We start from the raw sequence: 27,116 nt of genomic DNA, 5'->3' as shown, positions 1-27,116 counted from the left end.
CCTAGGTTCACGGTTCATAGTTCATTCTCTTTAGGATAGAGCAGCTTTTCAACCGTACCAATCACATTTCCCTATCATGTCCCTGAGGTGGGAAAAATTGCAAATAAAGGATTTTTTGTTTTAAAAATATCTATTTTTCTAAGTTTGGGCTCCTCTGGACTCTCCTGTGTTAACACATAGATCTCAAAATTAACTGAAAAATACTAAAGAGTATACCGAATATGTGTATAAAATTTCAGGCTTCTTATCTTGAAAAGTAAGGTAAAAGAAAGTATCCCCACAATACCCCAGATTCCCGTATAAAACGGGAAATTTCCTAAGACATCCCTGTTTATCCTAGGATCATGATTCGTACCTCGTTCTCTTCAGAGTAGACCAGCGTTTCAAACGGTACCATTCACATGTCTCCACCATATATCTGATGAGGGGAACTCGCGAAAAAAGTTCTTTTTTGTTAAAAAATATCTTTTTTTTTTTACTTTTTTTGCCCCTCTGGACCCTCCCCCCCTGAGTTAACGCAGTGATCTAAAACAAATCTGAAAATATTAAAGGGTGCGCTGAATGTGTGTGCAAAATTTCAATCTTTTAGGTGCAAAAGGAAGCAAGCCAAAAAATAATAAAAATAGGTCTAACAAAAAAATTATTTGTTTTAAGTTATGATGTTACCACACCCTATGTCTCGACGCAGAAAGGTGTGAAACCATACGTAACGTGTTCTGCAATGCCTCCAAGCTTGTAATAAAAAAAAAAGTACTTTTTTTAATCAAATAATGAAGCTACTACCCTATCGTATAAAAATATACGATATAATTTATAAGGGTTTTAAACTCCAATCTAGCCAACTAACCATTAGTGAATTGTAGTGTTGGTGCTGACTACAGTACTTTCTTCATGTGCGGAACTCTAGGGATTGTGAATCATTACTCCCATCCAGTCGTTGGGGCTCATCTTGGGATGTTCTCTACCTTTTTTTATGTTTCAGACTCATTTAGAATCACCAACTACAGCCCATCACTAGCTATATATAAAATACATGAAACGAAATTTCTAGATGAACGACCAATGGTTGTGCCCTTAGACATTTGATTAGTGAAAGTTAATGGTGGTTAACAGTTGGAAGCATGAGTATGTGAAAAGAAACGGGAGAATATTGAGAAAACCCGCAAAAATGATGTTGTTCACAACAAATTCACGTGACCTACGATCGAATAAGGAACCCCCTCTCACCAGAGGTGAGCACTCTACCACTGAGTCACAGTACCCCAAAACCATATACAAATCGACAAACTGAACACACGTGTTCTTCACATTAAAACAAGAGAAAAGTTTGTCTTTCACTTTGCTGAGAATTGTTTAGTTTCACAGATACAGGTAGTTGTACGCAATTTAGTGATAATCACTCCAGCTTGGCTATACTATAACCACCAACAAACAGACTCAGTCAACGTATTGCTTACAGAGATAAATACGTACATTTTTCTTGTTTTCATGTAAAGAACACGTTGATTGAGTTTGTTTATTTGATTTTCCGCACTAAACTCTATCAATCCGGTTTCTTAAACTAAGTCATATTATGCTACAATTACAGTATTACTGAGGCTTTTATTTGTGAAATAAAAACAAAATTATAAAGAGCTTCCGGAATATTTTCTCTGAAGAAATTCAGTCGCAAAAGCACCCTACCTCTTATAATTTTTGTATGAAAAATTACTTATGTCATATATTTGGGCTATGAATGAAATATATATTTATGAAATATCAACAAAACCTCATGAGTCATACTTGAGAAATCTGTCGAGAAAGAAAGCTGATCCTCAAGAGTAAACTACCTGTTCTGTATATTTTCATGAGAAGTGATTTACGTAACACACATTATAAGGTTATTAATAAAACATTTATTTTTGAAGTATGAACAAAATGGACTTATCTTTGCTGAAGAAAATTATCCAGAAGGAATTCACCTAATGAGTAAACTATCATTTTCTTTTTCAGAGAAATGATTTGTACCAAAGTATAAAGTTTGTTAATGAAATATTGATGTAAAAAATGTAAACAAAATTGTAAGAGCCGTTTTTGAGAAAATCGCTATTTTTATTTTTACTCTTTAATAAACTACCCTTATTCTGAGGGGGTAGAAAGACACTTCTGAAAACCTCCAGTGGAGACCCTTATAAAACCTTTAAGGATAAAATTATATTTTCTATCGTTACTCGAAAGTAAAGAAAATGATCCGATGTTGAGTTTGGCCTTACTAGCCTGAACGTTTCATACGTAAAGGCATGGGTATGTATGAGGTTAACTGTGAATGTCAGAATTAGCTTATGCCAAGAAGTGTAGAAAAAATATTTTCTATCAACAGTGATAGAAATAATGGTAATATATTTCAGGAAAATCAAGAAAATGTATTTGTTCAGAAATATTAAATTAGGACAATAAATATTTTGATTTGATTTAATAATCATTTTGTAATTACATTACGTTTATACAAAATGGTATAGAATTCATCAATGCTTAAAAAGAGATACTGTACTTAGAATAAATACAAAACTTTGTTGTTGTTTATTTTTTAACCCACGAATGATGTAATTTTGAAAATGATGATAATATAAAACCATTTTTACAATCTATAAGGGTGGGCCGCGGTAGCTCAGTGGTTGAGCGGAGGTCCTTGGTTCGATCCCAGCTTCCGCCAAGTGAGTCGTTTGGGGACAAACACCACGTGAGTGGCTTTTCTCGGGGTTTTTGTTTCTACCCACTTTCATCATTCCACCGTTTTCACCTATCTCATTATTACCGTCTCCCTTAGTCTCGGAGCATAATTGTGGAGCATTAAACATAAGAAAGAAACGTACTCGGTAGACACCTATTCAAACAAACACAAACCTTATTGGGACAGAACAATACTAAGAAAAATGTAAGGTACACCTAATAGCGTCACAATACCAAATATAGCATACCTGCAGAAATCGCATTCAGAAAAGATAGAAAAGTAGAAACAACTTAGCCCAAAAGACGAGAACAATAGAAAACCAAAGATGTAAAAATAATACCAGTATTAATAGTGAATACTGGAGTAGTTCACAAATGATGTTCAAAAATACAATTAAAACCATGGAAATTGAAGGGAAAAACATAAAAAAGGTACAGAAGAGCGTAATACTGGACAGATGAAGAGTGGTGAGAAACTTTCTGCAAACCCCAGAATAAAGGAAAAAATACACAGAAACGGCCCGTATATTACTACATCACCTGTTTAGAGAATATAAGAAAATACGTACAAACTAACAATAATATACAGCAAACTAAGGGTCAAGAACTCCGTTCGGTTACTTTTTCCGCTGAAATTAATGTAAATACAATGAATCCCTTCTAGCCACAGGAATATGATTTTGTATGCATTTTTTCTACATTTCAAGTGTTTTTGTAATAATTTCTTTAAAATGTAAATAAAAACAGTATAAAAACTAAAAGTCACAAATAGTGCATAAAAGAACAAAAAGTAGTTTTTGAATATAATGTTTATGGGAAACGCGCCGAAGCACTACCAGGCGTATGGAATTGTGAGTACAGGTGTGTGTAAGTTTGTACCTCGAAATATTGTTCATAAGTAGAGGAAATTTGTTCACAAAATTTGTTCGTAAACCGAATTTAAACTGTACATGTAATATTCCGATTTTAAACTGTATTATTTCATTATACCATTACTAATGTATACAACAGAGGTGACCAACATGTTGATCGGCAAGTTGTGAGAGAGATTTCATTGTGGTCTAAGTTATATTGTCTGTATCGATCATTGTTATTGTTTTATGATTCTTTCTAGCAAGGTAGTGAACAATTAAGTAGCTCACAGTCCTAAAAAAGTTGGACATTCTTAGTACAGAAGAATTAATTTAATAACTTTTCAAAGTTGCACAGTGAGCTGAGTACATATTCATCTATTATGTAGAATGTGTTATTTAATAGTAGTTTGAGAACTACGTTGACAAAGAATTCTTTCTAAGAAACTAACGAGAAATTACATTCTTCGTATACAACGGAAGATAAATAAATTTCATCCCTGCTTTCAAGAGAGAACAAATGACAAAAAATATCTATCGTTATTCATAGAAAATAATCTTTTTCAGTTTTGCTAATTTTCTGAGATACTGATAGCCTAATTGTGGGGAATGAAGAAATCATCTAATTGCGCATCATGATCTGAGTAACCTACAGTGAAAATTTCACGTTTATAGTTAAAACACTGTCCGGTAACTATTGCTTGATCAAGTGCTGACTTTCTGTTTCGAGTAGGCATAATTAAATAGCATGGAAATTAAGTAAGGTTAGTAAATTTTGTAAGTCACGCACGAAATAACAATATCTTTTGCCTAAATGGTCAAGGAGAATCGCAGGATTTTTGTAGAGTACTCTGGAGAGGATTTCCCCAAAATAGATGGTTGGAGAAGAATTGGAGAAACGAATGGATTGAAAGTGGTTGACTGTCATCTATAACCTTAGCGGTAACTTGAAATCCTTATCTTGAATTACCACATCTCTACGTTATTTATAAATGCTTTTGGAGCAATGGGAGAAAAGAACTAGTCATTCTAATATTACTCCACTGATCTAGTAGTCCAGTTTACCTACACTAAATAAGTATGGTCAAGTCTAACTTTAGAGAAGACAATTATATATTTATACTTCTAGCTTTCGAGCGAGGGTTCTTGCTTTTATTCAAAAAAATACTGAAAGATAATTTACTGGGACAAAATTAATTTGTGAAGTGATAACAGTACAAGAGAAATCTATTCAATTTCCTTGCATTTTAATCTTCCATTTAAAAAAAAAAAAAAAAAAAAACTTTGAAAAAGCTAAGGGTCCTCAGTCGAAAGCTAGGAGCATAAATCCACTGGAATACAAATATAAGCGCTTTACAATTGTTTTTAATGCCTGTGCATGTAATATTTTGATGTTATTTCAGGATGAAATAATTTTTATTTCCAGCAGCTGTTCAACGAGAACAGATCATTAACTTGAACAATTGTTTGTAATTGTTCCGTTAGAAAAAAGTGTTTGTTCAAAAAAAAAAAAAAAAAAAAAAAACTGTTGATTAATTTAAATGACAATATTTAATATTATATATTCTTTATATATTCTTTAATATTATATAATGTTATACGCGAGTGTTGAGTTTCCCTAAATCAAGATGCCATATCATAAGGTAAATTCAATGTTTGTACAATATGTTATATTTACAATTTAAATACTTACTTTTGATTCCTACATTATGCCAAATATATTAAGCTTATTTTATTGCACAACTTAAGTGTTGTTCAAAATTAAGTTTCATTCAAATCAATTCCCCTAAACTTTGTAGTATTTATTTTACTACATTAGAGTAAATTTATGCATAATTCGAAGAACATTATATCTTTTTGTCGAGCTTTAAGCGGTGTTCATCATTGCTAATATGACACTCACAGAAGGGAAGAAATAACCAGAATATTCTAAAAACCAAATGGATACTGTTTAAGTATTTAAGCACTAATAACAGATTTTATTCTAATTCATTACATTTGCTCCTTCACGTCTATTGTAATCAACTTTGAATTTAAACTTACTTCACGAAGAGTTCCAATTTTTTTCGGAGAAAAGATGCACAAATAATTCTATACAATTTACATACTTTTGAATATTATTAAAACACTGCGTACCTGGCGCATTCTTAAACTTACCCCACCCATATATAAAAATATTAAACTCTTTAGAATTAGAATTTATCTTGACATTCAAACAGAAAATATAAACCTGTATTGACTTAAAATAAATCATAATTTTCAATATGTTCTGTGTTTTATATGACAGCTAAATAAATATAATTGTTCTATCTTAATTTGTTTTACCCACAACCAAGTAAAATCAGGTCCGCTACTTGATTAGCTAAAAGCGCAAATTAATTGGGCATATAATACTATTTATTCACATGTTACTTTTTGAGCTGAATGCGCTCAAGTTAGCGATATTAGAAAACGTTATTATTCAAAGAAAATAATATTTGTTCTTTCATGACTTACCTCCATTTTCGCTATCATCTCAGATTTAGGCTGATCAAAAACCCTTATTTTCCCTCCTTTGGTCAAATATGCTCTGCACTTTTTAACCATTTGGTTGGTCACCTAAATAAAAGTTAAAAATTAACTTGAATTCATCATATTTTCTGATAATTAAAATTTAAATAATATCTTAAATACAAAATAGAGTAAAGTTTGTTCCAAACTATTTATGACAAAACTTAAAAGGAATAATTTGTATTAAAAGCAAACAGACAGCTTAAACACTGTATGATACGTGTTATTAGCATCAATATATTGTCTGTTATTCTTTCTTTACATATGATTTAGTCAAATGCAACTAGAAGCAGCTTTTTATTTTATTATCAAAATGTTTCAGAAAGTAGATAATATTGCTTTAATAACCTGACCATGATTACTCAGTACAACGTGAGCCATCTGTACGATCATAGTCCTTTATAGCAGTAGCCTTACTGAAAAATTTCAAAAACCCTTCAAACAAAAGTGTATTGGAACAAGTGTGGCTGCTTCAGTCCTAGGCCCTACTCAGAAAAAAAAATCGGGGAAAACGAGAAATATAGTTATAGAGACATTAAAAAAACCTTAAAGTACAATTTTATTTTACTATAAACTTGACAATTTTGGGAATGGTTATGACCTTATTGATTTAAGCTACAAATGTTTAATTTTAACTTTCGGCTCGATTAAAATTCGTAAATTAATTTGTGGAGAGTGAATTTGCTAACAACTAACTTGCTCACGTAGCAGTCCTAAGATTGATCGTCTGAAAAAGTTCATCTTGCTATTGTCTCTCTTTTTTTATGCTGAGTCACTCATACTGTACAAGCTAGTTACTTTAACAGGTGGATTTGTATTGGAATTGTTATTTATTAACTTAAAGGAATAGATACTAATAGAACGACACAAAACTATTCAATTATGAGTGCTTCAACATTGAGTTTAAACAAATGCTAAGCAGTAATTCTCTTCACGTTCGCAATATTAGGTGATAATACTATTGAATCAAAATTTTTCAGAATTACTTCAATTTGATATCCGATATTAAACAAGATGAGTACCATTGTAAATGAACGTAACCTCAAAATGTATAAATATAAAAAATATATGATAGCAAGGGGAACAACTAACAGGGCATGTGAACTCGTTGCTTTCACTTTCAATGCTTTTGAAACATGTAACATTATTGCACATATTACTTAATTAATTGTTGTTTTCTATCAACTTGTTTCAATTTCATCCGTTGGAAATCTTTTTTTTAAAAAAAAAAAAAATACAAATACCTCTTTCACTGTAATGCTTACAATCAGAAACATAGCCCATTAAATTTTTGCTTTGTATTTAAGCTTCTTAGCCCGTGTTGTAAAAAAATAAAAAGATCACTATTTCATTGAGATGGATATGACGTCACATATTTCAGTCAATTACCCATTTCTCTAACGATCCTGCTATATATTGCTCCAATTTTCTTCTTGGACTACTTGAACCTCAATCTCTTCCTCAGTTTCCCGATTAGGGACACAATAAATTGCTTCGAATGAAATGCCTATCCTAGGATCATCTTTCCTAAAGATTAAAAATGAAAACTACAGCACCTGGTTAATCAAAATAGTCGCGAACTTGAATCACATTTTTATTACTTCTCATCTAACAATTGAATTCCGTTGTGAAAGAAGTCTTGAATCTACGCGAAGAAGTTCTCAACCTATGTTGTACCGTCCATCATCAAGTTTCCCTCCTAAGAAGTGATCGAGATGCTGGAAGAAGAGGTAGTTAGGTGAGAGATATCGGGGAAATACGGTGGGTAAAGAAATGTTTCATACTGCAACTTATAAAGAGCCTGCATCGTCCTTGGGCCGACATGTGAGATTGCAATATTAGGATACCATGTCTGTTGACCATTGATGGATGCTTGCGGACAAGTTTGCGGTCCATATCATGGAGTTCAGCACTGTAACGATCTGCATTAATCGTTTCACTTCACCTGAAAAAGACACGATGAACCATTCACACAACAGACCAACAACATTACCTTCTGTTAGTGGAGAGTTGGTTTAGGAAACCGTTCAAAAAGTTGATTACGATCCATCCATTATCCTGATCGTTTATAATTATCATAGTAGATCTATTTTTCATCTGAAGCGACAATCCAATGCAGGAAATTTTTATTGATATTCCTCTGTCAGAGAGCTGACTCCTGACAGTGAAAATTGCAACATCAAGAAAGAATGACGAGAGTGCACTGAAACTCAAAGGATGGGTACAGCAAGGCATGGCATAGAAACGATTACATTTTAGGCGAGATTACAGGGTTCAACAGAGCCCTTACTTCGGTGCGCGAGTAGTATCCGGAGAGAACTGTTTACATAGTATTCAATGGTGCGTGGGTGATTCAACAATATCTACTCAATGCTGGACTGGCGGCATGCCGTAAACGTCGTAGCTGAGCGGCAGACGGCCACATTTTTTGACGAGTCGCGTTTCAACCTGTTCTGTAGTGATGACTGTATACGTGTTATAAAGTATCATGCATTGTTGAAAGTTATAGTAGCTTAACGGCAAGTGTGATTGTGTAAGGTACCATTGGTTATAACATGTAATCTCAACTACTATGTGTTGAGGGCAATCTCACCAGTGACAGCAACATCAGAGAAATTCTAAAGGACGAGGTCATACTCTTCCTTCAGGCTGCTCTGAACAACATATTTCAGCAAGACAATGATAGCCCACATGTATCCCTTAAGCCTTCTTCGAGGCACGATGTGTATCGTTGCTCCCTTGGTCTGCATGGTCACTTGACATGTAGCTCATCGAGCAAGTGTTTGATATTGTTTGTCGAAACTTGTTCGTCACGGTTTTCCAGGAAACAGTGTCAATATCTTGTGAGTTTCATACAAGCAGTGTGGCAAACTATTCCTCATAAACATATTCAACGCCTGTTCGATTCGATGCTATGTCTTGTAGAGGCTCAAACTGCAGCACATGAAGGTTTAAGGCCATACTGATTTAGTAAGTACAGATCTGAAATTATAACAATTTCTTAATGTATCGACATTTCTTTATAGACGTATAATTTCATGCACAAATTTCATACCACACACATATGTCTTTTCTAGTGTTGAAATTATCACAAACCGAAACGTTAGGTACTTACTCAGATTAGAAAAAGCGCTTAAATTGCTTACCTTGACAAGAAGGGCTGTTAGTCTTTCATTAGTATTGTAAAACCTTGACGTAGATATTATCATTCTTATAGTATATAGCAGAGCCGGAATATATTCCTTCATTTGAGGTGGTTCGCAACGATAAAGAGGCTCACAAAATCTTTCTAGTGCATATAAATACTTCACATTATCTCTGGCCTCATTGCAGGCTTCCGTGATCTTATTATCCATTATTCTCCACTTCTACAAGACAAAAGAAAGAACATTTTGTTTCTATTTGTTAAGGTATTAAATTTAGAAACACGGTTGTTAATTTACCGTGATAATGTTTTAATATTATGTATATAAAATAGCAAAGGCATATTGAAGGTAACATGTATTCTTGTTACACAATTTTAAATCTATTTTACGACCAATTTTGAATCTATTTTAAAACAAATCTGTAGTTTCTGAAAGTACATTTTTAAAAGTATATATGGGACCATAGTGGCTCAACAGAAATGCACTCATCTCTCGTGCGAGGAACTTTTGATTCTATCTCAAGCTTTGTGAGTTTATGATGAACAACATCCTATTCATGCTTTTCTCGGTTTTCTTCCGTTATTCTTTTCACAATCATTCACTTGTATTTATCACCAGTCTCCTTTAGCCTAAAGGGAATAATCGTGGATGTTAAACGAAAGATTCCTTTAATTTCTAAATAAACATGTTTCTGCCTCACATTAATACATCTGAAAGCGATATATTTTATATTTCTATTAGGTTATTAATTTTTATCTTATGTTAATTCTTGAAGCAATAATATATTTTCTCCAACAAAATTATGTATATTTTCTTACGTTCACGAGAAAATTAACCTAGTCCACCTAAACGACAGTTCTTATCGATGCAATACCCTTTTGCATTAGGAAAACAATATGATATATTCCAATTATCCGTTGTTTATGTTTTTATTTTTATTGTTAATGTAAAAGGAATTTATTATACTTGTAGAGCTTTCTGCAGTGAGTTAGTGTCATTGTCAATTACACTTGCATGACGTTTGTCTTGTGTTTAATTGAGGACCAGTGTGACCAAGGTGAGCGTCATGAAAGCAGTTGGTTTTGGTTTAAAGAATTGCGTGAAAAGACAATTTAATAACAAGTTGTAAGTGTTTTCAAGTTTTTGTATGATTAGTATAAATAAACATATATTCACATATAATTATCTGTTTCTGTGTAAATATTGATTCATTAGCATATAGAATCAATATTTTACTAAAAGATTTAACAACAAGGGTTTTGCTCAATTTTATATTTTCAAGAACAGAGTGTCCATTTCTTGCTATCATTCTTCACAAGTTTATTGAGTTCGTATATCACCCAACAGAAATTGTTGTAAAAATTTTATTAATAAAAACGTACACTTAATGCTATCAGAAATTGTAAAAATTCTATTAATGAAAACGTACACTTAATGCTATCTACTTTGTACGAGTAAGCCTGATCAAAATATTCATGTTATTGTAGAGTTATGTATTATAAACCTTTTGGAAAACCAAAGGTATTCCGAACTCCCAACCCCACCCCCCAAAAAAGAAAACAGAAAATTTATATAATTTTCGAATAGTTTGTCCGCAGTGATTTAATGAAGTTCAGGAAGAAATTTAACTTTCTGTTTCATGAAATTCTATCTCAGAACAAGAATATAGAATTTTCAATATGAATAATTATTTTGTTAATATTAGATGTTATGTGTACTGTGATCTTATTATCCATTATTCTTCACTTCTACAAAATAGATTGTTTTTATTTGTTATGATATTAAATTTAGGAACACAGTTGTCAATTTAACATGATAATGTTTCGATATGATATATTATAAACTGTCAAAGGGATACTGAAGGTCAAATTGTGATGCTTACCCTATAGGATGGAAATACAAGTAGAGTAAGCATTACATTAGGTAGTCATTGATCGAATATTTCGCCCGAGCGTTAACGACGAAACAAGTTATCACTAGAGTAATAGCTTCTTTCATCGCCAACCAGACGTAGGCAAAAAATTCAAACAACAACCTTAACCTTATGAACTGAATGAAACTTCAGCATCATTTGAACTGAAAAAGAACAGAAAACAATCATTCACTTGTATGAATATATTCTACACCATGCGCAGCACTATGGAATAATATGAAGTACCAATACTCAATCAATCTGACACCATGTTACGAGCAGAATAAATGCTCTATTTGCGAATAATTATTATACTTATATAACTTTATAATAAGGAGATTACATTGAAATTACTGAAATGTGTAGATGCACAAGATAAATGAAATATACGCTGGATTCACGTTTTTGCTAACTTTTCTATCAATTGTATTCAGCAGAGACGGAATCTTGGCGCCCAATGCCGGCTACGTCATGCAGCTTCCTCTTTGACCCTGCTGCTCACGTGAGTCCCACATACCAGAGTGACGTAAGCACAGGTAGGACTGTGATTGGCTGCTGGCGACGGCCAAGGCCGTCGACTGCTATCATCTGCTCCGCTGCTGATATATTCGTTGCGAGAACGTACAACAAGTACTTACACTACGCGTGGAAAGGTAGCAGCCTTTAAAATAAAACGAATAAATTGTCTGAACTGGACACACCAAAAATAATGCACAAATAAGTTTATTACAAAATGTACTTTTGCTGCAAATTTTAAATCTCTTGTACGACCAATTTTAAACCTTTTTAAAGCAAATTCTAGTTGCTGAAGAATGCTAATGAAAATAGCAAAACTTACCTACACTATAAGAGAACATTTAGAATTTAATAATTCATTACTTTTCACTTCTTACTTATAAGCTTTGATGATGGCTAGAATAAAGTTACAACCGAAATATTAGCTTCTTAGGGACAGTAGGTAGTTTTAACATTTACACATGAATAATTCGATTCCCAAAACAAGAAAATACTGTATGAAACGCGTTTTAATGAATAATCTAATGAAAAATACTTCATAAAGAAACAAACTGAGTTGAGTTGATTTTGAGTTTAACGCTCGTTTTAGCAGCGAGGCTATATGAGTCGGGACCTACTGATTAAATTGGAATCCAAACAACATGAGCTCCTGCCAGGAATCGGATAGGATCTCCCACGCTAAAGGCGCGTACGCTAACTAACCGCTTAGCCATGAAGGAGCTCAAAGAAGCAAATAGTATCGCTTTATTGCAATTCGAGTGTATAATTGTTTCAGATTTGTATTGTATTAAAGTAGAAATACAAAATGAAAATGAAATTAAATGAAATCTTTGAAATGAAAATGAAATGAAATCTTTGAGTTTTACGTCCCACGGTTATGCTGGTTAGGCTAAAGGAGACGGTAATGATGAGTAATGAATGAAATGGTGGAATGAAGAAAGTGGGAGGAAACGGGAGAACCCCGAGAAAACCCACGCACACGGTGTTTGTCCACCACAAAATTCACTTGGCGGGGGCTGGGATCGAACCCGGGACCCCTAGCAGCAGAGGTGAAAGCTCTACCACTGAGCCACCGCGCCCTGAGCCATGGCTCATGCATAAATACGAGGGCTATCCAGAAAGTAGATTACGTTTTCGTCTGTGTCCGCTAGGGGCGGGGCTAGCGCGGCCATCTTGGGGTCAGAGCGTTGCGCAGCTCAGTCGGCATCTAGCCGTGCTAGTGAGAGGTTCGTGCTGTGCTCCGTTAAGATACTGTGACGGTTTGAAATGTCTGCGTTAATTGAAAATCCCGCGAGCTGCGAGGTGCGTGCAGTAATAAGGTTTCTGACAGCAAAAAACTGTAAACCGATAGAAATCTATCGGCAGCTGTGTGAAGTGTATGGGGACAACATTATCACTGAAGGTGGAGTGCGACAGTGGGTCATAAGATTTAAAAATGGCCGAACCAATGTTCACGACGAAGATCGAAGTGGGAGACCCAGCAAAGTGACTGCCGAACTTGTCGAAAAAGTCGATGTTAAAGTCCGTGAAAATCGAAAGTTCACAATAACGGAACTTTCTTTGAGTTTTCCACAAATTTCGCGAAGTTTGTTGCACGAAATCATCAGCGAAAAGCTTGGTTACCACAAGTTTTGTGCAAGATGGATTCCTTGACAGAGGACCACAAAAATCAGCGAATGGCTGCAGCGTTGCACTTTTTGGACGCCTACAATAAGGATGGTGACTCTTTACTCGATCGCATCGTTACTGGTGACGAAACATGGGTGAAACACGTGAACTGTGAAACGAAATTGCAATCAATGCAGTGGGGGCACACAGGTTCTCCCCAAAAACCCAAGAAATGCATGCAAACAATGTCGGCAAGAAAGATGATGGCGACTGTTTTTTGGGACAGAAAAGGTATGATTTTGGTGGACTTCCTGGAAAGAGGCACTACAATAAATGCTCAAAGGTATTGCCAAACTCTGCAAAACCTCAGAAGAGCAATTCAAAACAAGCGCAGAGGAATGTTGAGCTCTAAGATCTTGTTGATTCACGACAACGCCCGGCCCCACACGGCAAATGTCACGCGTGAAGTTCTTGAATCTTTTCAGTGGGAGTTGTTTCCTCATCCGCCGTACAGTCCCGACCTGGCACCGAGCGACTTCCACCTATTCCCAGCAATGAAGAAGTGGCTGGCTATGCAGCGTTTTGATGACGACGAACAGCTGCAAGAAGAGGTAACGAAGTGGTTGAAGTCGCAGGCGGCCGAATTTTTCGACGAAGGAATTTCCAAGCTCGTACATCGCTACGATAAATGCCTTAATTTGAATGGTGACTATGTCGAAAAGTAGTATTTGTGTGTGGCTTTCATCTGTATATAATAAAATTTGTTTCCTATACTTTGTTGATTTTTTATTCCAAAACGTAATCTACTTTCTGGATAGCCCTCGTACGTCACCTGACTATGTATATTCTTATTTTTTTTTCAATAAATTTCAGAATTGAATTTAATATTTTTTCCTCACCATTTAAGCTGAATTAAATAAAATGCTCAATGTCAGACAAATTTCATATTTTTAAGATCTCCTTCGTCGCTAACTAAGTCCCGCGTATGCTTTTGTGTGCGGGACTCGGTCCCCGGTGAAGATACTAATTCTCGGATAGAAAGAAAAGTAGTAATTCAGATTCTACTTTAAGCAGTAACTTCACTCTCATATATTAAAAAGGAAGACTGAATTTCAATCAATTCAATCTTAATTTAGTGTGGATAAAATTTTTATGGTCTTGTATCAAAATCAGTAACCTTTATACCAAAATTTAAAAAAATCTTTCATTCTACCAAAGCTAGTTTCTCAGAATACTGAAGTATACCTATTGGCATTTTACCACATATGGGGTAGTTCCTAAAAGAATGTTTTCTGTGCTTTTTAGTAACCAACAAATGTTAAAGATACGAATGCAGTTCCACCTGAAGTACTTCCTTTGCTGAAGGAAATCGTTTTAAATTTCGAAAGTATGATATACGTAAGTATTGGAAGTTGTACAGAAGGCTATTTCCGTCTGTCTATCTGGTTGTTAATAGGTATTAGAACTAAAGTGGTAAGAGATATTGGGAAGTGTTTTCTTACAATCTATTCAGTGTCTCAATAATAGATTCCATCTCATCCGTTATAACTTCAAACAGGAAGTAGTAGAATCGACCATTTCCAGTTTCAGCGTTAATTACCAAAGAACAAAAATGGCAATAGATAGCGACAAGAGAGTCTTTGGAATCGATTTAACGTCTCAGAAAAGTAGACGTCAATGCGACATCAATCTTGACCCGCATATCTTTAGTAAATCGGGAGTGGAAGAAATTTACTCTTACCTCCAGTTTCAATATTGGTCTCCATAGAGTAAAAACGCTAATTTATAACGAAAAGCGTTTTATTTGGAATCGGTTCAGCGTTCTAACAATACGTTCCATCTACTTCGTTAACCTTCTATTCAATCGGAAATTTCTGGTTTCAGAGCTGATAGCCATAGTACAAAAAAAAAAAAAAAAAAAAAAAAAATCGATTCAAAGTTTTAAGATGAGACTTAATCTTCACCTGTATCTCTGTACTAAAACCGGAAGTGGTAGAAATTTACTGCTACTTCCGGTTTCACTATAAATTTTTATTGAGCGAAAACAGAATTGAGAGCGATTTTCTGCAATCGATTAATAAACATCAGAAGAATTTGTTCATTTTCAATTTTATTCTTCTAGTGTAACCGGAAGTTGTATAAATCTACTACTACTTCCGGTTTGGATCTTCATATGACAAAAACAGTAAGAGATAGGAAGAAATGTTGTTTTGATATTGGTTCAGCGTCCCAATAAATTCCATCTTAGGCTTTATTCCTGTATTACATCTTAAAGTTATAGATCTACTATGGCCAATTTCATCATAGAAGTCGCATAGTTTGAAAGTATACCGTGGTTTTAAAATATGAAACACAAAGTCATTTGTTTTATATATTCTTCTAACACAAAACTTCTATAAAGAAAATGATATATTATATATTTTTTGGGGAAAACAGTAAAGACATTTTTAAAGGATGGTTTAATATAAAGAAATTTTGAACGCTGAAACTATAAACTTTCGCTAAATTAACTTTATCATTGAACTTCATTTTAGTGACACTACTGTATGAATACGAAGTGCTTCATCAAAGTTTTTAATAAATATAACTTTAAATATCCTAATTTTTAAATAGGGAAATTAGGTTAAAAGTTTTGTCTGTGGAGGAAATTTACACACAATTACAAGACAATCTATAATCTGACTTGTACAAGCTATCGTATAAAGATAAATACATATAAGTAGGGTCCAAAAAAGAAAGATATTAATGAGAAATGAACTTACCTTTAATACTTTCGACTTAGCATTCATCAAACATTGAATATAGTTTCTGCAGTCGTCCGTTTTGATGAATTCTATAATTGAAGTAAATTTAGCAAGTAACCTTCGCCAATGTTCAAGTTCTGCAAAAGGACCAGTCTCATCAGATTCACTGCGTATCTGATTACTTTGTGTCAAAACCTGCAAGAAAAAAGCAGAAAAGTTGTCTACCTGCTTATAAATAATTGTAACAATAGTTATAAAATTATAAGAAATGTATATTTCAATTCTCAAAAGTAGGATGGTTCTTTCTTTTCTTTCACTTTGAGTATTGCTTAGAAAATAAATATAAATTACTCCACCAAGTACAAAAGTTTTAGACATACTGGTAAAACATATATACTTGGCACAATCAAGACTCACATTCCACTGACACAGAAGAGATATCAATTAGTTCCTGCAGTTAGAGGGTAGTCTGCTTTTTGGATGTTCGAAAAAAAGAACGATGCTGCAATTTGTACACTGTTTTCCCTGTGTATTCTAGACAGCAAGATAGTGTCAGTACTTTATTTTCTTCGTCACATTTTATAATCAAGTATCTTTCTTTGTTATTTTCAATTTTGTCATGTCTAGTTGATACCTAGGCCTACTTCATATCATAAGAACTTTAAAAAAGTCAACGTAACAGCGTTGAGATACTAACCAAGTAGTTCAAAAGCTGTATATAGTGTCCCTGAATATGCCGGATAAATAGGAGAAAGACAATTTTAGAAATTTTGAAACTAAACTGAAAACGGAGATTATAACAATAACAGAGATGTTATTACGTCCCTGGAAAATAATAATTTTAATTTGTGTTCCTGTACAGACAGAAACTCTTCTAATGATCTGATTTCTTGACTACGTTTCAGAGTCTTATATCGAATATACGTATACGTAGTAATTGAAGTGTGCAACGAAACATCTGAGTAATGAAACCATTGCCACTGAGATGTTGTATGTGTGTATATGTGTTCTTTAATCTTAATTCTCAATCTTATTCACTCTATCAGTTCACTGCAATATATATGTACATTCTAGGGGAAAGGCTTGGCTACACTATCCCTACTTTACGAGTCCAGTGCCCACATCTAGCCGTGTTAGTCGAAGAGGCTAGAATACCTACTCATTCGTATGCATACATCTAGAAATAACCAGTAAAGTATCTTGATTTTTAAAACGCCTTAACTGATAGCAACAATGTTCCAGAAAACACCATACACGTGTCGTTTATGGCTTGAGAGAGTTGCGGTTATCGGGAAATGTATTGCTTCAATACAAAGACAGTATTGAAGAGCTTGGAGGTGCAGGGGGATTTGGTTGCACCGATTTTACTAAATGTGGTAAGATGGAATCAAATTTGTCCCCTGCAGGAGTTAAGTAGTTACTCATACAGTACCAGTTTCATCTACTTTACATATCGCTCTTAAACTGTAACATAGGAAAAACGAAGTATTTTTAATTACTTTAATGCTAACGGAACAACTATCCCCGCATATCTGCTCTAAGATAACAGTTTTTTCTCAATCTCTTAAGAAAATACTTTTGTTTCTAATTAAACAATTTATAAACGAAAATATGAATACGGTATAACATTTAAATGCAAATAAATAATCCAATGTAAATTATTCTATAGATAGAAGAGCCCGTAAAATTAATGAATGGGATGGGATTCTCAGAAAGAATACGTGAGGCTACATTACCTCCTGACTAATAGTGATTCCACTCATAAAATAAAGCGTGTCGTTGCACAATATGATCTTTGTTATGCAATATTAATTATGCCTTCATCATCTTAGAAAATAAATATAATGTAAACGTTATTCGATTTTGATGCAGCACGGTGAGTATTTTCATTGAGACTTCTCAATCTATCCCCAATAATAAATAAAATAGTCCATGTTTAATTTCAGAATAATTATCCGATTTTCATTACACGTAATGTGTGTTTTGATTAAAAACCCAAAACTCCTATTGTCTGCACTTAAAATTAGCCAGAGGAAAAGGTGTGAATGCACCCCATTTTGAAGAAAATGTTACATTTAAATTTCATGGATTTTTATTGAACTTTAAAATTATTTAATTATAATGTAGTAAACATAAATTCTCTTTTTTGTTTTCTTATCAATGCTACTGTATGGGTTTGAAAGCAATCAAGAACAAAGAGGTGAGGGTAAATTCACCCCACTTTTTAAAATTATATCTTTCCCATAAATTATGAGATTTTTATTAAAGATTTTTTTTCGAAGCTTCCCATTGGATCCCATTACTTTGAGTTTGCATCAGTCATCCTCGAGAAGACTGATGAATTCGTCCATTGGTTGGGGTAGAAATCAATCAAAACTAAGATGACGAGTTTACTCTTTAATTAAAATAAAGTATTTTCCACAATAAATTATATAAAATCTTCCCAATTTTTATGACGCATAGAATAAAACTTAAGACCTACCCCTATTATAAGTGATTGAAATGAGGGGAAAAGGGGTGAATTCACTTCATATCCAAAAATGTTTAAACATATATTTATTGGAAATTATGGGTTTTATGTGAAATATTGCGTCTGATTTCTTCAGTGTTTCTCTGTATGGCTTATTGCCTGGGGTTGACTTCATCCTGGCACAATGGGAACCTTAAGAATATATGCATCGGGCTAATTGTTCTTTAAGAAATCCGATTTTTATGAAACTGGCATGAATTTTCCTGGAAGATTTTGAAAAACTCCATATAAAACTCCATTTTGAAAAAGTTTATATAATATACATTTAATTATTTTTAGAGTAGTAATTTACTACTACTTATCGTAGGTTTGTTTGAATTTAATTTAACGCCCATTTCAGCATCAAGACCATAGCGCACTGGAGGTGGGTCCACAGTATAACATGAGATAAAAATCACATAGTACTCCACTGATATTTGAACACTAATCACCCTCACTAAATACGAAAATACTATTCATTTAACCATAAGAAGGCCCTTTTAATTTTGCAAAGGGAAAGTGGGTGTGTTTATTTATTTGCATGTTTCTTTTACATTCAGTATAATAGAACACATGGATATCTTGTTCAGGTTACATGAATAGTGATCGTTCACAGGTTTTACACGTGATTGTTTACAAATGAATACAAGGAACAAATAAATATTTAAATTGCTGTTTATAATTTTCTATTTTACTGTATTGTGTAATGGTATTTTAAAATGGACTCATGTATTGCTCTATACGTTACTATTAATTATCTGGTTTCTGTTTTACTGGATTAGTACTTGTGCACTCATAATTATTGACAAGTTTTATACCTGTACGTTAACAAGGGCGAGAGTGAGAAGAAACGTATTAAACCTAATCTAACCTACTGTTTTATTAACAACAACAACAACAACGTTATAATTCTTGTATTAGGATGGCTATTTCGCCACATTTCCCATTACGATTTTCTTTTTGGTATGATCCTTTAGGTTTATGTTCTCTTATCTTGTTTCAACTAAATTAGTTCAAATCTCTGCAAACATACTATGGTTGTTTCAAACACTTCCAAATAAAAATAATATTATACGATTACACTTTAATTTACCAAAATGAGACATTATATTAGATACAGGGTTTGTCCGAGAAGAAGCAGGACTCACTTTTTTCCGCCAAAACGTGGGAAGGAGGGGGATGTTACTGCGCTGGTTGAGTGGTGGGAGGTCTTCGCTACCAGCGCACCAGTTACCAGTCGTCTCGAAACCTTCACGGAGTTAGATCGAGTTTAATGTGAACCCCTTTCAAGGTGCATTGTCACCTGTAAATTTTCTCGATAATGTTATCACCGAAGGCGAGTTGTAGCTTTTTGAGTATGACCCAGCGACAAAGCACCAAAACTCTGAATAGCACACCCCTGCCTCACCTCGTCCGAAGAAAGCCCGCATGAACAAGTCAAAAATGAAATTGACTGCAAAGGGATGGTTTACAAAGAGTTTGTACCGCCTGGTCAGATTGCGAATGCTGCATTCTACCTGGAAGTACTTGAAAGACTCAGAAAACGAGTCGCCCGCGTCCGTCCAGCAATCGCTGGATCATGGAAGTTTCATCACGACAATGCGCCGAGCAACACCGCTTTTGCTTGTCATGGACTTCCTGACCAACATGGCATCACACAGCTTGTCCAGCCACCCTACAGCCCAGATGACGCTCCTGCAGACTTCTTCCTCTCTCCCCGACTGAAAAACGTCATGAAAGGACGGCAGCACGACTCGGTCCAGGCCATTCAAGAGGCCGTAACGAGGGAGCTGATAAACATTCCAGTTTCTGCGTTCCAGGGAACCTTCGGTGATCGGCAGAGTCACTGGAAACGCTGTGTTGATGCAGAAGGATCATATTTTGAAAACTACTAAGTCAATGTGTCAAAATTGTAAATATATATATGTATTTTAATTCAATCCTTCTACTTTCCAAACAAATCCTGTACATTCAATGACTATGGAATTTCATAGCAACCTAATATTTCTATGTAAACTCATATCTAATATTATTTTTACTGTTTTTTATTTATTCTTTTATATAGAATATTTAACTATGTAATTTTAACATATCAAGATATTATAAAGTATTTACAAAAAATGATTACTATCATGAAAAAGCAATATTGATATTTACTCCATTCGAGTTCAATATTTTTTATAATTATATTTACAATATGCACTTTTAGATAATATCTTTCTTACCCGTTCTATTTGAAGGGTCCATGTGTTAACTGTATCTTCAACCAACGCTAGAGCTTGTGGATCTTTGACAGCAGATGAAACATCCTCTCGAATTTGCAGACTAGCTGTCAATTCCGAAGGCATTTTAAATGTAACACGACCTTTCAAATCCAGTGCAGTGTCTGTAAATAACACATGAATTAAGGATGTGGTTTTATTCTTCAAATTCGATGTAAGAATAATTTTGAGTCTTAATTTACAATTTATAGTAAATAACACGTAGAATATCTATTTGTTATAAATATTTTCACCTTCATGAAATATGTTCAACTTCCTTCTTGAATTAATGTGGAATAGTATTCTATTCTAAACCATGTCAACATTTTTTTTTATCTGTATTCAAATTTGCGTCAATATATAAGTGACTTCACTAGAAGATTGGAATAAACGTGATTTAAAATAAGGCACATATTAGCCTGGCAAGATACACTAGTGTAGTTAGGACTTAAAGATTGTGTAGAGTACATTCTTAATGTTTGTTTGTATAGAAAAAAAAATACACAAGATGTGTGGTCTACATTATTCCTTTTTTTGTGCGTAGTTTAGCTGCAGTTATAATAGAATGGCACGTGAGTTGTAGTAAATTTAACAATATGTAAATAAAACAAAATAAATAAAAACAAAAAATCTTATGAAATTTATCAGAATACTTCTAAGGATCATAGTCGAAACATAATATTTCTTACTGACATGTGAATTTTAATATGAAAACAATTGTAAATAGATTATACTGTAGCTTTTTCAAAGAAAATATGCACATATTCACTAGTTTATATGTAAATAAGAAATAGGAAAAATATTTGTACTAACACGTCCGGAGAATTTTGCACAAAGAAACAATTTTGTACATGCACATGGAGTGGCAGGTACATGTTTCTATTATATATAATTCCAGCACTATTTATTATGCATATTGTAATTTCTTCAAAGAGAGTAACGTATGCAAACGAGAAAGGGAAAAAATCTAAATATTTCAAAAAGATGTACTTTCTCAGAAATGTTGTTTAGAAAAAAAATTACATATATAGTACATAAACTGAACAGTTTTTCTTTTTATATTTGGTGCTGTAAGTTGCTATATCCAACACCTTAACAACAAGAATGTTAAATAAACAACAGTATGAATTTATGGATTATATGCCACCATATTAATCAACATTTAGATTGAAGTTCACACTACTATGTCATTGCTGAGAATATTAAAATGATTAAGATAGAAAGAGTCATACCATTTACTGTTTTCATGTTATTATAGAAAGAAAATATTACATTGTACCTAAAAGTTCTTATGTCACTTTTTAGACTTTCAAACTAAATAAACGTAAGTATCGGAAGTTTTATAGAACGGATATATCCGTCTGTTCGTTTGTCGGTAAGAGAATGACTTAACTGTATTTTCAACCAATGCTAAAGTCGAAAACGATGTTTTAAAAGTAGTGGCGAAACTGAAAGGTAAAAACTGGGAGGGGGCAGCCAAAACCCAGACTATGATAGGTATATCATAAGGTTACTATAAAGTTTCAAAAGTATATAAACAATAGTTACAATTTGATCTTGAAGCTTTGCTGGCGTCTACTATTAATTCAATGTTCTCGAGATTGCTGCCAGAGTGAGTGTTGCTGTGCTGAGCTTTCGTTACCATACAGCGGCAACATCTTCAGAGCTATGAGATTCACCACTGCTTTTTCTCTGCTCGGGTGAGATGGTTCAGGGTTTTGTCTTTGGTTAAGCTTTTCGAATTTCTTCTTAAGATGAACTATGTGTAATTCATGCTGCCTGCTACCATATGCATACGTGATGGAATCTACCCATTCCCAGTCCCAGGTGTGGAGCACTGTTGGTAGATACAGAAGTAGATGCTTCCTTTCCCTGTCGTGCTGGTCTAGTCTTCTGTGAAGTTCCTGTATCTGTTCCCTGACTAGAGCGTGGCTGGCCCTGATAAGGACCCGTTGTGCCTTCTGTGACTTGATGTGACTGGTAACTTTAGCGAAGTCTGGAATGATACTTTGGTCTCTGCATCGTAGTAAGAAGGCCAATCGAGATAACAACTTCCCTTTTGTTCGGCGGAGTGTCTAGAGTCTATTTATCTTCCTGTAAATATCCTCCCCGTAGAGGTTTGTCAATATGATCTTGAAGCTTTGCTGGCGTCTACTACTAATCCAATGTTCTCGGGATTGCTGCCAGAGTGAGTGTTGCTGTGCTGAGTTTGCCGCTGTATGGTAACGAAAGCTCAGCACAGCAACACTCATTCTGGCAGCAATCCAGAGAACATTGGATTAATAGTTACAATTATTTTTGACACTCAAAAACTGGGGGCCTAGGGCCCCTAGATCCGGGCTAGATTCGCCATTGTTTAAGATAGCATACCATAACTATCTGCAACATTCTACCAAAATCGTATGTGTTCAAATTTGCTATTACTTCCAGGTTCAATACTGATTTCTCTAGAGCGAAAACGGTAGAAGATATCGAGAAACTGTTTATTTAGCAATTGTCCCAGTATCCCAAGGGTAAGATGCATCTCCTTCGTTAACACTCTATTTAGACCGGAAGTGGCGGAAATAAATCACTTTCGGTTTCTGTGTACGACGAAAACGGCAACAAATAGAGAAAAGCGGTTTGTTTGAAAACTATTCAGCGTCTTAAGACAATATGCCATGACTATACGCAACACTCTACCAAAATTTAAAGTGGTTCAAATTTGCTAATTGCTTCCGGTTTCAATACTGATTTATGTACAGCAGAAATGGTAGAAGATACCGAAAAGCGGTTTTTGCAATTGATTTAGTGCTTCACGAGTATATTTCACTTGTTCCTTTAATCTTCTACTCGGACCGAAAATGGTAGAAATCAACCATTTTCAGTTTCACACGAAAAGAATGAAAAAGGTAATAGATATCGAGAAGCGTTTTTTTTTGCAATCGATTCAGTATCTAAAGAGTAGACTTCATCTTCCCCATTAGCCTTCTATTCTGATCGAAAGGTTAGAAATCTACCATATCTGGTTTAACGTTTATAGTCATAGAAAGAAAATGTAACAGATATCGAGAAGCTTTTTTTTTTACTTTTTTACTTTTTTACTTTTTTAAACGATTCAGCGTCTCAAAACCACGTATCATCAGTATCCTCAGCTTTCTATCGAAATAGCAAGTGAATTAAATTTACCATTACTTTCGCTTTCAGTATTGATTTCCATAGAGCTAAAACGTTGGCAGTTATACAGAAGTTTTTTTTTAAATCAATTCAGCATCTCAAGAGAAGACTCTGTTTTCCCGCTACCGTCTATTCAAACAGGAAACGGTAGAAATTAAGCATTTCCAGTTTAGACGTTTATCGTCATAGAACAAACTCTGTAACAGATAACGATAAGCTGTTTTTCGCGATCAATTCAATGTCACGAGAGAACATGTCATTACCATGTCGCCAATATTCTACCAAATCCGGAAGAGATAGAAATCAACCGTTTCTGGTTTTAACGTTGGTCGCCACTGAACAAAAGTGGTAATATATAAAGAGAAGCGTTTTTCTTTAGGGGGGATCGATTCAGCGTCTTAAGGGAACATACCATTACTAGTCACAAAATCCAACAAAACCAGAAAAGGTTTAAATTTTCTAGTACTTCCGGTTTTAATATTTATCATATTTTGATAAAGAAAATAAAATATAACGAATAATGGATTTTAAACATGGATTCAGCGTTTGAAGAACATGTTCCATATCTGATCTTATTCTTCTATTGCAACTAGTGGTTAAAGATATAGTACTTCAGATTTGAGTACTGAATTCGCATAACTTGGAAGTTTGCCTTAGTTTCACACTGTGAAACGAAACTCACTTGCACTGAACTAGAATTATTTTTTTGAGATCTGTAAACCCATCTTAACGTCGTAAACAGTGTCGACGTCAAGAATCCACCTTTGGAAGGGTAGCTATAAATAGTTCTAGTCTTAGTGGTAGAATGATTTTCATTTTAAATTTTACAATACTCAAGTTTGCTAGGTACCTATGTAGCACATGAAATTTCAGCTGAGAAATAAAAATTAAGCCCGTACTCCTTCGTAATGCCATGGTTCATGGATGATAAAATCATTCTTGGAATCTTTTAGATGCTATTACAATTAGCGATTTACGTTTCCATGAAAAGCAGTGGTGACTAAAGTTTCTGAGTGGAATCACGGGCATGGAAAAATTTAGCATTAAAGTTGTCACCTTGAGAATAACTTTATATTGTAAAACACAAATTTACATAGAGGCAAAGATAGTATAGAAATAAAATATTATTATTGCTAATTGATTCCAGTTTCAGGCAAGTGGTTTGATAGGAATAATTTCACTCCATTAAGTTAAAGAGGCACGTTTGTTTTATGATCTTCAGTAACATAATTTATTTTCAAACTTAGAATAAAGTTTTTCCTATCTTTTTGTATAACAGAAATTTTTCTAACAATAAATTTCTAATTAAAAAAAAAAAAAAAAAAAAACTGTCGTATGTGGTAATGTGAGGTGGAAAATTTTCCGTGGAAAATTTTTCGGACAATTTTCCGCTATATTTTTCCGGAAAATTTTCCGTTCTAAAAAATATCAGTAATCAAGTAATAATTCCTCAGCAATCATAAAATTGATTGAATTCATGTATAGAAATGTTAAAAAGTGAAAAATCGTTTAAAGAATCTGAAAATTTTCATGGCTCAGACAATTTTCAGTACTATGTAGGAACAAGTTAAACAATTTTTCATGAATTGCAATATTTTCTGTCGTATATGAAAAAAATGAAGAACTTTTTTTTGAGTCGGAAAGTTTTCATCATTTCGAAGCAAAAAATAAAACAACATTTTGTGAATCAGAAACTTATTGCTCTGTAGAAACAAGTGAAAGGAATTTTCATAGATCGGAAAATTTTCATCACGATGTAGAAACAAGTCGAAAAAACTTTTCATAATTCGAACAATTTTGGATATTATGTATAGTGATGTTAGGTGAAAAATTTTCCACTAGATTTAACTGCACATAGAACTACAAAATTGAATTTCTGTAGAGGAAAGTTAGTCAGCAACAAATTATAATTTTCCAATTAGGTTTCGGGAACCTGAAAATTTTCTAATATTTCAAGTTGGGAAGTAAAATTTTACACAGTGTTTCTCTCTCTCTCTTCCTCTTTGAGCTCCTTCGTTGCTAAGCGGTTAGCACACGCGCCTTTGGCATGGAAAACCTGGCTTCGATTCCCAGCGGGAGCTCATGTAGTAGAGTTAATCGGTTGGTCCCGTCTTATATAGTCTCGCTGTTGAAAGGGACGTTAAACTCTAAATCAACTCAATTCAACTCCTCTCTCTCTCTCTCTCTCTCTCTCTCTCTCTCTATATATATATATATATATATATATATATATATATATATATATATATATATATATATATATATATATATATATATATATATATATGTGTGCGTGTGTGTGTGTGTATGCAAAGTGCAGAGAACATACATCGAGTTCGTAGAGTACAAATATCCCATTCTATTATTTTATAGATTTAAAATTTCAATTTATTGAAAGTCATGAATATTTTCCGATTCATAAAAACATACTCCACTTATTCCTACATCGTTGTTTAGCCGTAAAATTTATTGATAATAAATATTGTCTTAAAAAGTTTCATGAAGTGAAAATCTAACGATTCTTCATTTCAAAAATGTTTCAAAAATTCAATGCGTTCTTCCCTCAGAATCCACCTTTGATCTTACAATATTAGATTTCGTCAGTTTAATACGCATGAGACGGTTTTCTCATAACTTTACTACTTTTATAGATTTATATACTGCAACATTTATAAATAAGTAGATATAATATAAAATGCCTACTGTAAATTTTTGACTACCCAAAATTCTCAGTAATCTTAAGTAAATTTTAAGTAACTCATGAAAGCAAATACTGACCATTTTCTGGAAATAAAAAATTATTTATTCATATATTCATTCAGAAGAGAAAGTGAAATATAACTAATAAGGAAGCTATATATATATGATGATTTTGAGTTTAACGTCCCGTTCAGCAGCGAGGCTATATGAGACGTGGACCTACTGATTAACGTGGAATCCGAACCACATGAGCTCCCGCCAGGAATCGAATATATATATATATATATATATATATATATATATATATATATATATTATGTACTTGTTCTATCGAATCGACATTATTTCTAATACATTTTTATACATAATAATGGTAGTTTTACAATACAAATATCTGCTCTAAGATTTGATTATACGAAATTAAAATATTCAAATTATGATTTACAAGTGTTAA

At 33.7% G+C, this 27,116-nt stretch overlaps 1 protein-coding gene across 1 annotated transcript in view; it reads right to left on the bottom strand.

Moving 5' to 3' along the window:
• Window positions 1-27,116, bottom strand: part of kl-3 (dynein heavy chain 8, axonemal kl-3) — a 555,080-nt gene that overhangs the window by 486,080 nt on the left and 41,884 nt on the right. The window contains exons 6-9 of the mRNA XM_081731423.1: window positions 20,771-20,931; window positions 16,055-16,231; window positions 9,257-9,478; window positions 6,057-6,158 (exon numbers count right to left, since the gene is read on the bottom strand). Coding sequence (XP_081587549.1) covers window positions 6,057-6,158; window positions 9,257-9,478; window positions 16,055-16,231; window positions 20,771-20,931 — 662 coding nt within the window. The remainder of the gene's footprint in view (window positions 1-6,056; window positions 6,159-9,256; window positions 9,479-16,054; window positions 16,232-20,770; window positions 20,932-27,116) is intronic.

The sequence above is a fragment of the Thermobia domestica genome, chromosome 11 (genome assembly GCF_964235325.1).
Source record: "Thermobia domestica chromosome 11, izTheDome1.hap1.1, whole genome shotgun sequence".
Taxonomy (NCBI): Eukaryota; Metazoa; Arthropoda; class Insecta; order Zygentoma; family Lepismatidae; genus Thermobia; species Thermobia domestica.
Note: the sequence above shows the minus strand (reverse complement) of the source record. Positions and strands in the feature narration are given on the sequence as shown.